The sequence below is a fragment of the Ceratosolen solmsi genome, unplaced genomic scaffold, assembly GCF_000503995.2.
Source record: "Ceratosolen solmsi marchali unplaced genomic scaffold, CerSol_1.0 scaffold41, whole genome shotgun sequence".
In the NCBI taxonomy this organism is placed as follows: Eukaryota; Metazoa; Arthropoda; class Insecta; order Hymenoptera; family Agaonidae; genus Ceratosolen; species Ceratosolen solmsi.
This window is the reverse complement of record NW_011948424.1, coordinates 323925-338831: the sequence shown is the minus strand read 5'-3', so window position 1 is coordinate 338831 and position 14907 is coordinate 323925. Positions and strand designations below refer to the sequence as shown.

General features: G+C 28.3%; 1 protein-coding gene across 1 annotated transcript in view; it reads right to left on the bottom strand.

Moving 5' to 3' along the window:
• Positions 1-856: 856 nt before the first annotated feature.
• The window catches only part of LOC105362681 (uncharacterized), a 14730-nt gene continuing 679 nt past the window's right edge, over positions 857-14907 (bottom strand). Inside the window, exons 2-6 of the mRNA XM_011500165.1 lie at positions 7948-8106; positions 6251-6504; positions 2665-3048; positions 925-1207; positions 857-867 (exon numbers count right to left, since the gene is read on the bottom strand). Coding sequence (XP_011498467.1) covers positions 857-867; positions 925-1207; positions 2665-3048; positions 6251-6504; positions 7948-8106 — 1091 coding nt within the window. The remainder of the gene's footprint in view (positions 868-924; positions 1208-2664; positions 3049-6250; positions 6505-7947; positions 8107-14907) is intronic.

Below are 14907 nucleotides of genomic sequence, written 5' to 3'. Positions count from 1 at the left end.
AGTTCTAGTTAAACAATAAAATATTATAATTAATATAATATAAATATAATGTTCGAATTGATTAGAATGAGCTAAAAAAGAAAACTCAAAGAATTAAAAAATGTCTAATAAACATTTTTAATTTGTCGCTCCCAGAATAAGAACGATAACAAATGATAAACAAACTATAATTTATTATGAAGATTTAATGTTTTATGTGCAATATTATCTTTACATTTTGAAGAAAATTTCTTCTTATTTTTTCAATGTCTTGTGTTGAAAAAATAAAAAAATTTTTTTTTTAATATTTCATCTTTAATTTAAATCGAAATAGATGTTACATAAACAATAGATTATGATATTCAATTACGTGCATTATAGTACACTATATTACAGAATATTATTTTCAATTTGACCGTAACAAAAATAATATAGAATCAGAAACGTAAATACGCGCGAACGCACATAAAGATAGGAAAATTAATTGGTCAAAATGTGTATGACTACGTGTATATATGTGTTGGGTGCTTGCGCGCACGTGTGTGGTGCAGCATATATAAATAGTTAAGAAATAGGAAAGTCTTATTCGTTTAACTTAATTTAATGACGAATGTGTTTGGATGTTGAAATTCAAAAATTATTATCGACATTTTTAATTCAAAACTTTTAAAGTAAGCTTTCATATATATATATTTCCCGACCATATATGCAGCTGAGAGCAGCCCGAAGTGATTTTAATTGAAAATTAAGAGTCATAAGATAGTCCCAAGCCTTTAAAAATACCGTTTTCAGTGCTGACACGTTACGCCGTAACAGTCCAATCGATGATTAAGTAAGTATTTATTTTTTTTAAGACGACCGAATTGAATGGAAAAGGTCAAGGGTCCACTTAAAACAGGAGAGAGTTAATGAGAGAATAGAAATTAAGCAATGGTTGCAGCATACCTAAGTCCATAGTTTTATCCTCCTCGGCGAACATCGCGTGTATCACTATGAGAGCACCAAAGAAACCGAAGAGGCCGTAGTGGCGTATTTCGTCCTTGAACCATCCCGGTCGCGCCAACACCTCGAGGTCGTGATTGGGGGCGTCCAACTTACGAAGGTCACGGATGAAGAACTGCTCGTATGTGTCGATGAGCTCGTCGATGTTGTTCTGCAGGACTTCCAAGCGTGCGGATGCGTAAACGAAGTAGATGAAGTCAAACGTTGCCGATGCGTGCCTCGTCACCTGTTGGATTTTCACGTGTCGTTTGGTTTCTCGAACTTTACTCTTATTATCTTAATATGTAACCCGGCCACTTCGCATTTTATCGGGAATTCATCTCAAACGAGGTGCGATCAATCAGCCGAGCCTGTTATTTTCATTCGTTTTACTTTTTCATTATGATTTTTCTTCTTCATTTGCCCCCCCCCCTTACTTAATATACTTAGTATACTTGGTCCTGTGAGCTATGAGCGAGACGACGACACTTCTCATCGACGTACACTCATTCCACAAAAGCACAATAAAATATTTGAATTTTAACAATCAAAATCAAAATCAAATTCAAATTCATAACGAACGAAAGAAAGATAAAGTGCAAACTACTATATAATATATTATCAGGATTATATAAACTCACGTATTAAACATACAGATTATATATTATTATTATTTGTACCGAAAACGTGGTCTTTCATTCAGAATTATTCATCGGTTATAGCAATTGAAATTTGTAAAAACAAAAAAAAACAAACAAAAAAAAATGTGTTAATATGTTTTTTAATATATAATTTTTTTTAATGTATCGAGTCTTAATATAAAAAAAAAGTATTGAATTAAATTCTCCTGCGGATATCCAATAAAATCATTCTAACAAAAATAAATTTAATAGCTTACTAATTGTAAAATAAATTGTTCAATTAATAATAAACTTTGCGTTATATTTGACGTTATTATTGTCACGTATAAGCTAATAAAATGCATAACTAACACTAAAAAAATAGAATAAAAATCTAAAATAAATTAATTGCAGTTGTTTTAAGAACTTTTAAAACTGAAAAAATTTATATTTAATTATTAGTTCATTTCATTATTTTTAGTCATTTATCATCGAATACATCAAACGACTTTATAAACAATTTTAGAGTGTTTATTAATAGTTCAAGGAAATAAGTATTTTAAATTATCAAATATTTGAAAATAAAATATTTATATTGCAAAGTTTTTATAAATTCATAGGAAATTCATTCAAAATTGCCAAATATAAAGAATAAGAATTGTAAATAAATATTATTAGACTATACATAATGTTTGATGCTTTTAATCCTGCGGCGCGCTCACTTTTAATGAAAAAAAAAAAAATAATGTCAAATATATAAGATACGTCACCTAGATAAATTCTGCACCAATAATCGTTCTTTTACCAAGTTGTTTATATAAATAATTCTTAATGTTACTGATAAAATCCATATAGCATTAATGAAAGGTTTGCAATTCTAATATATTTTCAGCATTCATTATACGTATATAATTAGAATATGTAAGTTAGTGAAAGGTAGAAGCATGCTTGAGATGAAAGAAGATCAAGTTACGGAATCACAATGTTTCATCTGCATAGAAATGCGCGCCTTGTCCCTTGAATTTAGAAAGTATTAAATGTAATTTAGTGCTCGCTGACATCGACGCTGAATGACAAAATTCACCTGAAAGTCAACGAGCTTCACTTGAGCCACTTTCCCTTGTGCATCGTGGAGGAACAAAATATTGTTATTCCAGGTGTCCCCGTGAGTGATAACCCAGTAACGTCCATTGTCGGTCGATGGTGTCAAGAGCTCCGTCATCACGTCCATCACTTTGTCGCAGTATCCCCTGAGGAAGTTGGTGGCACGCTCCACCTCGGGGGTCCTCTCCTCGATCGACTCCATGCTCAGCAGTGCAAATTTCAAGCCACCCTCGTAAAGGATACCGAGGGAATAATTGTCGTCCTTACGGGCTATGATCTCGTATAAGGGCGCCACTAGCTCGTGAAATTTCTCCGGCGACTTAAGCTTCAAATTTAATGAGGAGGCGTGCATCGACGCCAAAGTCTAGAATTTTAAGAGATTATTGTCAGTACATTATTGATTTACTTAGCAATCCTGACGCTTAAGCATCCATCGCTCTCAATCATGTTTATTTTTTTTGTTTTTTGTTTTGTTTTATTTTTTTATTTATCGTGTCATAGAAAGGGGCCACTTTATTTATTCACGCTTTTATGAAAATATTTGATATTATTTCAATTGATATAATTACTATATTATCGTTTGTCAATGTATTCATTATATTGTAGAGAATTTTCTTATGTAATTTATGCCTTACAATTCACATTTACTAAATTAGATATAGAATATTTGGAAATTATTTTTAAATCTTCAAAATGAGCAAATTCACTTAAATTCAACAAGCCTGAAATTATCTTTGACAAAGTAGTATTTGGTAATTTTTATTCTCATAGCTTATTTTCCTTTAGTGATTATTTAGTGATATAAAGCATCTGCAAAAAGAAAAAAAAAATCTTTGTAAATGCTAGAGAATTTATTATTCTAAAATATGATACTCGAAGAATATTTTTAAAATAAGATTCAAATTTTTTAAAAATACAATTTTCTCTACACTGGGTTTCACAAAGTCCAAGTGGATTTGAACCGCGAATGCATTCAAATATCCGAAAGCTCTAACGCTAAATAACGATTAACAATTGGATTTCTACATTTTCCAACAAATATTTAAGATCCGTATTTTGTAAATCAACATTCATATATATATATATATATATATATATATATTATAGTTTATATAGTTTATATATAATGTTTATGCAAGAAATTTCGTAAAGTAAGAAAAATCGGATCGCTCGTTGTATTAAATAAAAATTATTTTATAGTATATGAATACAAATGTCATTAATTTAAAATTCTTTGTTTCAAAACAACTCTTACAGTATTCATTTTGTAAAACTAGACTTGCCGCTTACATCATACAACCCGGACGTGCTTTCGTCCTCTCTTGGCCTCTTGTAAATCTATAACTACAAACGCGTACAATTACCGTTCGATATTTCACGAATCATCTAGTCTGAAGGTAGAGAAATTGATAAGAAACCAAAAGGAAAAAAGTAAAGAAAATAAAAGAAAAGAAAATACAATGTATGGGAAGAGGATGGAAAGAAAGAAGATCAAATCCCTTTTGTGCTCTCTAATTTTATCCAAATGCATAAAAATACAGTGAATGAAGAGAGAGCGAGGAATTGAATCGAAATAAACTCTCAACAAAAAGCAAAAAGAACTTGACACCATCGTCTCAATACAGTACAATCGATCCTTTTAAAGGCAAAAAATTGTAAATGCAGCAGCAAGTAGCTGCCGGTGCCAAAATCACTGATTTTAAGAGCGACCCGATGAACGCTCTGATCGATCGACTTTTGGGATTACGCCTGAATTTAATCCCAAATTGAATGTTCGTAAGCTAATAATTACTTTTATAATTATATTTAATTCACTTTTACATATATATATATATATACATATATATATATATATATATATATATATATATATATATATATATATATATATATATATATATATATATATATATATTAATTTTTTTTTCTTTTTTTAATTTATTTATTGTCATATTCACATATTTAGATTTTAAATAATCATTAATTTAAATGATTTTCATATTACTAATTATTTAAAATATATAATATTATCACGTAAAAGTAATATAAAGAAAAAAACAATTATAGTATTTTGAACGTGTGAATTGGCACGAATGTCATTGACAAGTGTAAAAAAAAAAGAAAGAAAAGAAACAATTACAATACTTTAATTGTTTAATGTCATGTGTTTTACGAGACCTAAAATATTATTAAGCATCATTGTTACAATATCTTTTTATATGTGTAAATTCCGATTAGAAATAATCTCTTAAGGACTAACTCGATTGGCAATGTATGAAAAATTTTTGTAATGTCGTTGCTTGTATATATATATATATATATATATATATATATATATATATATATATATATATATATATGATGGATAAAGATGGTAAACTGTATAATAATATAATAAACATTGAATGAACGAGCATTATTATCCTTACTAATAATTATTTCTCGACAACTTTTCGGCTTGTTATTTAATTTTTCAATCACACTTCGCAACACTCAGATACGTGAGTAATAATTACATCAAATCATTTTTCTTTTAGAAATTGAAAAGTTTTTAAAATCCTAAGCTATTATTATTAATAATATCACTGTTAAAAATTGATCGTATTAAATAATATTAGCCATTGAAAAAAACATAATACGTAACATAATGACTTTTAATCATTACAAAGAATTCATTAATTAGTAGTTAAGAATTAATCTCTTGATATGATTATAGACGTAAGATTATTTATGTAACATGTAACATGATAAATGATGAAAAAATCTAGTAGCTGATTAAGTATTTTTAATTTTCTTATTGTTTTCAAGTAAAATAGAAAGAAATTTAATCTTCCTTGAAAAATAAGCAAAATAGGTTACCAAAATTCTTATAAATTGATATGTAAAGTGTAAATAGTTGACAAAGTTGTGAATTTGTTATTCTTTTATTACATTACAAGCGCAAAAAATTTTTTAAATCAATTGAAAAATAAAAGTACAAATTAATTCTCCTTGCTTCGACAAAATATCTTTTTATAGAGTTTTAATATTGTAATTTCTACTAATTTGAAGGTTTAATATTATAATAAGAAGAATAAAGTGATGAAATTTATAATCTTCTTAATGCATAAAATTCGTTTTCTTATGCACTCCGGACTTGTTTTTATCAAACGTCATTTTTGCTCTTTTTTTTTTTTTTTCTTCAATACTGGGGGCTTTACTTCATGTAAATAATTATTTATGTACATGGTAATGGTCATTTTATATAATTGCTTTTTATGGAACGTAACAGTGCCATGAAATATGCTACAAGAAAATATATGAAAATTATCCAATAAAAATAAAACTAACCTACAATTACATTAACAACAACAAAAAAAGTAATTTTTTATCTAGGCGAATGAGATATTCTTCTACTTTTTTTTTTAACCAAATATTAAAATCGTACGGATCGATGAATAAGATTTCCCTTATTCATTCAATCGGCACGAAACAGTTCCTTTCGTTATCATTTCACCCACATTGTCAAAGAATTATAAGAGAATGAATAAAGATTAAAAAAAATCTCTTTAGTATGTAAAAAGTACCTGAACAACTGCTAAACAATGCTCAAGATCGAGCATTTTACGACGGGGGTAGATTTTAAAATCCCTCGCGCCAAGATCCTCCATTATTATCTCCTCAGGCTGTGCCAATAGGCAGTCCGGGCCGAAGGGTCCGAGATGAGGTATTATTTTCTCGTAAAAATAAGCCTCGTTGCGGAACAATTCGTTGCTATTACAAATCTTGGCGAATAGCGAATTCTGCGGCAGCATCTTCCGCATGAATGCCTTCCTGTATGCTACAGTAATTAACAATTAATGTAATTGTCGTTTACACTGGGACGGTAATTCGACCATTGAAGAATAGACTTACTGTTCCGTAAAATTTTTCGATCGAACGCAATTTGATAAATTGGTCTTATATGTTATTTTATTTTCATACTTGTCTATACGCTATATTACATATTAGATTTTTTAAATAATGGTTTTATTAGATTTTTAGAAATTATTAGTTTAATTTCATCAAGTTTAATTTTATCGCATTAACATTGTATTCGAATTTCTCGTAAAATATAACCAGTTAACTTAAAATAGAAACATTTAACACATTATTAGCGCAATACTAACATTTAATAATTATATTTATGTGCAATATGCAATTTTACATTATTTAATAATAATCAATTATACTATAGAGTATACGTAATTATGATATTTTAAATAAAATCTATAAAATTACATTATTCGATAAATCTTGCATAAAAAGGATTGTGTAATTTATTTATTCCTCTATTGTTATATATAATTTTCAAAATCATTATATATATATATATATATATATATATGATTATATGTGTTCCTAATATTATAATAAGAAAACAAAATATTTATTATAATGTATTTAATAAAAAAAATTATTTAATACTAATAGTTTTATTTTTAATATTATCCAAATTTAGACTGCATCGATATTAATATGAAAAGTAATAAAATGTATATACGTATTATTATATAATTATATTATTCGATAATAATCTATATATTATTATAAAACTACATGTTTAGATTAGTCACAGATAAGTGGCAACTTAACGTAGCGGGCAATAATTTTCTTCTACATATGTTATTATTTGCATAAGTAAACAATTGATATTTATTATATATATATATATATATATATATTATACGTTATATTGTACTTTAATTATTTTCATTTAAATAATAACATTCGTTTTTTTTTTTTTAATTTTTTTAATTAATCTTTTATTTATATATATTTATGGTACTAAATTTAAATATATACACAATAATTACGTATGAATATATATATATATATATATATATATATATATATATATATATTATAAGATGTAGTGAATGAAAAAAAAAGATTATTTTAATCACTTAAAATAGTACGTAAAATATAATTAACATAAAATTACAATTATTTACTATATATAGGCTATTATTAAATAATATATGCATTTATTAAATAAGTTTAAATATGACATATTTGTAAAGTTTAGGTGAAAACGTAATATAAAATAAATTAAAGTTCCAATTAAATAATTTCGTTAATGTCAAATAAATTCAATATCTAATAGTATCGCGTATTTTATTATTACTTTCAAGACCATTTGTTACGAAATTATCGTTTAATGTTCCAATACATTAACATAAATGCAAAATATATTTAGATTTTAGTACAGAAAGTAGTTTATTGTTAATAATTGTATACTAACGGCTGCCATTTCCTCGTTTTCCTGTTATTCTTGTTCTAATAACAACGGACATGTAATTTTCGCCGACTTTGGTACCAGGTTCTTCCTCGGCTTCCAATATAACAAGTCCGTCATCCTTTTCATACTGCTTGAGTAAGGGCTCGTAATGGGCAATAATGTCTATTACAAATACAAATAAATATTGAAATTATTTATATTCACAATACAATTCTTAAATTAGTTTTGCAATATTGAGACAATTGTTGCGATGCGTACGTACCATCCCGAAATTGCATAATTTAATTCTAAGTATCTCCGAACAATAGATTTGGAAAAACAAAGGGCTTATTATGTACCGAATAATTAATGAAAGAAAGTTTTGAGGGTATATATATATATATATATATATATATATATATATATAATAGGCGCAATAAAAATCACTCTTGCAAGTCACATCGAGTATATCAAACGCATTTACCTAGCGTGACAGATGTCCGGCTCATTCCCGTTACAATGAGGGTTTAATTTGTACGATCGCTCCATTATAGATCTTTCACCGATTTATCAGGCTAAATAGGCCATTAAATATCATTCTAAATATAAATACATAATTGAAGGATATTATGCTTATTAATAAAGCACGCGAGTCAATTCATTGTTATCTTATTGAAATGAAAGAACATTGAAAAATCCATAATGTTCCAAGAGCAATCTTGGAGGTGGAAATTATATTATTGAAATTCATTAATGCTACGCTATTAGTTTCGCCCGACGCCTCAAAATTACTTTCTCGTCTAATGGTAGAAGGGCGAGATCCATCAAATAGATAAAATGTAAATATAATTCGACCATTGGTTACGAATGGCAAGCAAGAGAAGGATTCTCACACATGTTTTCTCAGATGTTTGGAATATACGCGCTACACTCGTCCTAGACGGTGCTGTGAGCGCTCACGAAAATAGAAAATCTCAGCCAAAACGCAAGTGATAGATGCCAGTGCAGCATAACAAGAATGACAGAAGTGCAAGCGATAAGAATAGAGAGCAGGAGGCTCGCGCGATCGCATTCAATGTACGTCTGCGTTACGTCCACTGGCAATGGCCGTAATACCCAGTGACATAGAGTTGCCTACTACTCAATCGTCCAAGGTCTCTCTCTCTCTCTCTCTCTCTCTCTCTCTCTCTCTCTCTATATATATATATATATATATATATATACACACACACACACACACACACACACACACACACAAACAAACAAACTAACTAACTAACTAAATAACTAACTAACTATCTGTCTATCTATCTGCTACGCACTCTTCGCACTTTTCTTGTGCCTAGCTCGGCTGCGCTAATTGTAACGCGTCAGATGCATGATGTACGACGACGTGCGTGCGACACGTGAACGCGAGTACGACTAGTCGCCGCGGTTATGACTTCACATAATTGATACGATAATAACAAAATAGTGGACGAATCCATTTAACTTTATATAAAGAGCGAGACGTTGAAAAGTAGGAATGACGGTATTTTGCATTGTATGCCAGTATTATATCATACGTTTGAATGATTTTAATGCGAATAATCAATAATATGATTAATTATTGATAGTCTCGTTCGAATGTATAATATTGTGAGATTGGGAAGATACGTCATCTTGGAAAATAAATAATGAAAATAAATAATAAAGCAATAAGATGTATGCTTTCCGATAAAATTCAATAAAAAGGATAAATAATAATAGTAAGCTGCATAATGTTAAGCTCTTTATCGGTAATACGTATTTTTGATTTATATAATTTATATAATTTTTTAATTTATATAATTATTAGCCGAGTTCAATTATAAAAGCCATCATCTTTTATTTAAATCTTCATCATATAATATTTTTATTCAAATTTTTTTCTCTCTATTATATATTATATATAATAAATGTATTCATTTTTTAAATTCCTCTCGATATAACATCATAAAGTTAAGTTTTTTCCCATGATACCTGACATTAATATTCTCTGAAAAAATTTTAAATAGAATTAAATTGAAAAAAAAAAAACAAAAAATTACTCAAACAAATGATATATTCTAATGTTTTTAGAATACATTGAATCGTTTAGCGATAAATCTAATGAATTAATCAGTAACATTTATGAAAATAGTAACGCACGTATCGTTCTTCATATAAAAGCTTAATTTCAACGTAACAAGTTAATATTTTAAATAGTTCTGCACATTTGAACTAGATATTTAATGAAATATGTTACTTTGAAGAATTATAGGAAATGTACTAGTACTACCACTCGTTGTCAACGCAATTACATATACTAAAGCGAATAAGTTCTCAGAAAACATCACACATCATCTTTTAGTAATGCACGTGGCTTATTTTTTAAACAATAATATAATAATAATTCATAGTGTTGTTATTGTAAATAATAAAACTTTTTAAGAATTGAGAGATACCGAACGTACGTTCATTATTCATTTCTTATTGTAATTATAATATTTGTATAAAAGTGCATAAAACATAAGATCAGAAAGCTAATTTAAATCAATGTTTATCGCTAACAAGAGTGATAAATATGTCCTTACAATCTATTTATGTGTGAATTTATGTTTTTCAACAAACGTTAATTATATCAATTGTTCAATAAATAAAATTAGAGTTAAATCATTTAATATGAAATGATGCATTATAATAGACTACTTGATGATAGTTAGACTATAAACGTTTATTTAAACACTTTTCCGCACTTAAGCAGATACGTTTCATTCGTGTTTTTAATAAATTAATAAAGTTGTCGAATATATTTTTAAAAATTTGCAATAACATTTCCAACAACAACTACAACAACAACAACGACAACGACAACAACGATAACAACAACAACAACAACAACAACAACAACAACAACAATAAGTAATAATAAGTAATAATGACACTTAAACTTTTGTGTGCATGCACGATAAAGTTCATATTATAAAATATGCCTTCGATATACTTCAAATACAATGCGCAAAGTTGAATGAACATGCAGTCGTAAAGCTATGGATGGATAAGCGAATTGGTGTGAGTGAATGATAAAAATTCAATTGATGTTTACGGAATATAATAAATGTAAATATTAGAAGTTAAACTATTACCCATCACTGTTTAGTTACATTTGTCGCTCATATTCTATCCAAATTAATACAAGCTTTTCCATAAACACAACTAGCTTATAATTAATAAGAAAATAGCTTTCTAAATACAACTAATACAATTAATGAAGACGAATTACTTTTATTAATCAACTTGTATGGGAATGATATTTGCATTGAAATTACATTCTACGACATGACAAACATTTGTATTTTAATACGAGTATTTGCAAGACAAATATTTATGCTGTTCGGTAAGCTTTTTGCTATTTTTCCCAATATTTAGCGCGACACCATTTTCATAAAATAAGAGAGAAATTTATACCTGACGATGAATTTTATTATTTATTGGACGTGAAAAATATTCCAAAAATTATGAAAATAATTCTTAAATAAAATCTATAATTGATATCTAAATATAATAAAAACTAAAACAAAAAAGACAAACAATAAATACTTTTCTAATAAAAAAAAATTTACCTATGCTGTTAAAACGAATTTATTTATCGTAATGAGAAAATAGAGAAAGTTATTATTACAATAATAATAATAACAATAATAATAATAACAATAATAACAACAATAATAACAATAACAACAATAACAACAATAATAATAATAATAATAATAATAATAATTGGTAATAGAATCCGTATTCTTTTGATTATTCAGTTATGAGATTTATAAGATTAAATCAGCAAATCGGGTTTGTGTTATTTTCATTTCTTTCTTTTTTTTTCTTTTTTTTTTCTTTTTTTTTTTGTTTTTTTTTTTGTTTGTTTGTTCTGGTTATCTTTTAATTGCAATTATATCGAGAAATAAAGTGAATTAATTAATGTTTTCAACTATAACTCTTGTATTTACATAAAGAAGTATGGCTTTATTGCCTCTTGTTTGACATTAGACATGCGCAACATGTGTAATAAATTAAAATTGTATAACTTGTTTCGTGGTTAAAAATAAAATTCAACCCGAGAAATGATAAATAGAATTTGAAAATTACTATCGAAACTTCACTATTCTTCAAATGCAAGCTTTTTAACGCAGATTATACATTCTAAACGACCGACTGCAATTATGTCTTATAATGAATAATATTTTAACGAAGCGCTCGAGTAATTATTATTCAATGTAAATACCGCCGCCAACTCTATAAAAACACAGCTGATTTTTAATAATAAAACACGTATATTCAAGCGACGACAAAGTGCGTTATTTTTTTTTTTTTTTTTTTTTTTTTTTTTTTTTTTAATAATCCATGCACACTGAGCGTGCAATTTGAAATTTTAACGCACGAATTCGATATATAAAAAAAAAAAAAAAAAATAAAAAAAAAAAATAAAATAAAATAAAAAAACAAAAAAAAAACATCAAATGACTTCTAACTATGCCTGCGTGCATAATGCGCACACTAGCATGATCTCCATGTACCAGCATAGTTTTGCTTGACACAAGGTCGGCCTCCTCAAGTTGTAACGGCCTATTCGTTATCCACGAGGCGGCTTAGCGCGTATCTTTATATTTATAGCTAATGTCGCCGCGACATTGAACGCACTTTAGTAGTGGTGGTATTAGACGCGGGTTTTTCACTGCCGTTTTGTTTGTTTTTAGCTCGCCGCGGGCTATCAGTGCAACTTGCATCTTGGTAGTAGCGAAACTTGAGGGAAGCGAGAAAAAAGATGAAAATAATACTATGGCATTCTTATCCTCCATCTTTTTTTCTTTTTTTTTTTCTTCTTTTTTTTTCTTTTTTTTTTTTCTCTTTTTTTTTCTCTTTTTTTTTCTCTTTCTTTTCCAATCTGCGCTACTAAGAATCTATTGAGATTATACTTTGTAGGCAATTGTACTTAATGATATCGGTTAGCGTAATTGAACTCCGATAATGCTTTATCTTATAATTTGAAATACATAGGATTCGGTTAGTTCGGGATAAAAATAGTTATGTGCTGAATGCCACACCAAAGACTTTCTCAATAATGATTTTTTAAAATTGTTAACTGAAAATGCTGTCTAAATCGAACTAAATCGAATGACAAAAAATGGAAATTTTTTTTTTTTTTTTTTTTTTTTTTTTTTTTTCACGCGGTAAGCGAAACGCTTAATATTCCGATTAAGCCAATTGAAATGGTGTAGTCATAAAATTTATAATAAAGCATGATGATGTGTGGATAATACTTTCATAAAAGATTGTGAAAACAATGGTATAAATATGGAAAATTAGCGCTGCAAACGTATTAAATTTACAAATCCTCGGACAGCTAATTTTTTTAAATCTTAGCGACATTAATATAATTATTTCGATTCGTTTCTTTGTGAGTGGAATAAATCTCATTTACTAGCGGTATTAGTAATGAGGGAGATTTTCAAATCGTGATGATTTAATGCCACTTTTATAAATAACAATAGCGTATTCCATGGTTAATATCGCAACTTTAAACTATTGAATGCGCTACTTAATTTTCTGCATGTAATACGAATTTTTTTACTAGCTCAACTGAAATAACACAATGCGCTTGATGGACGAGCATTCTGCGTGTATTATTTATTAGAAGGAACTTGAAATTTATTTAAAAAGTTTCATTACGAGCTGTAAAATGATGCTAAATAGAGGTATTAATTATTTTACTTGAAAAGCGCCCTGATAAATGTCCCTCAAAATACACGCGCCGTCAATAATGTGTTTAAAAAAAATTAATAACTATTTCAAGACACAATCTGAGGATCGAATGTGAAAGAGTACGAATAAGAATAGCGATTGTAACAATAATTATAATTAACTGCCGTGACATTATATCCCGTATACTAGATCGCCGTGACAAATCTAATTTATGTATTTTATTTCAAGATAAATATTCATAATAAAATGTAAATATGACGACACTTTCAAATATTACACTACTGTGTTTCTACTTATGTGACTGATGCCGTCGCTTTGCATCATAAAATCCTCTCCACCTATCCTAGATCGAGCAAAACATTAATTCTGCCGAAATAATTATTTAATTCACGAATAGGATGTAATTTTTTGCATTATTGAACTATTTTACATTTGCATTAATAATACTGCCATGTCATTATTAAATTCATATAGATGGATAGAATAGGTAGGTAGATAGATAAATCGATAGATAATTGAACAATTCGTTTGATATACATTAGAATATAATTGATCATGCGTCTAATATGAAATTTTAATGAGCAATTTTTAATGTGCGAGATACGTTTAAAGAGCGCCTGTATCTCGCGATGCGTTAGTATCGTATTTATACTACTGATTCCATCATCATTTATGAAAATATGCCACTCTTATTATTCAATTTTGTTATAAACTTTATGTTCGATTGTTTTTATGCAATACAATTGAATTTGGCTCTCGACTTGACGTTTCAATTATAAATGTAAATAATAAAGTAACTCGGCACACTGGGAGGCAGCGTAATGGATATTTTTGCAATAGAATATGAAACATTCGATAAACGCGGCAACGATCTATCTATAAACATTCGTATTAAATAATGATGATTTACAAGCTATTATTACGGCGCGATTGACAAGATGATTCGTTAAAAATTACTCTACTCGGCGTTACCTGATAATTGCACCCCGGGCATTCGAAATTTCTAACCGGACGATATAATTAATCACATGAATCGACAAGCACTAAGCTTTAACAATGGGCGCTCCCAAGCATTATAGATGCATTATATAAGTATATTTGTATATTGTAAATTGGCACGTTTCACAGCAAAGCATCGCCGCAATAGCCCCAGTCTTTGGCAGATTATTAAGTGCATTAATGGGGCAGTGGGAGGGGTGGTGGGTGGGTGAGTGGGGGGGGGGG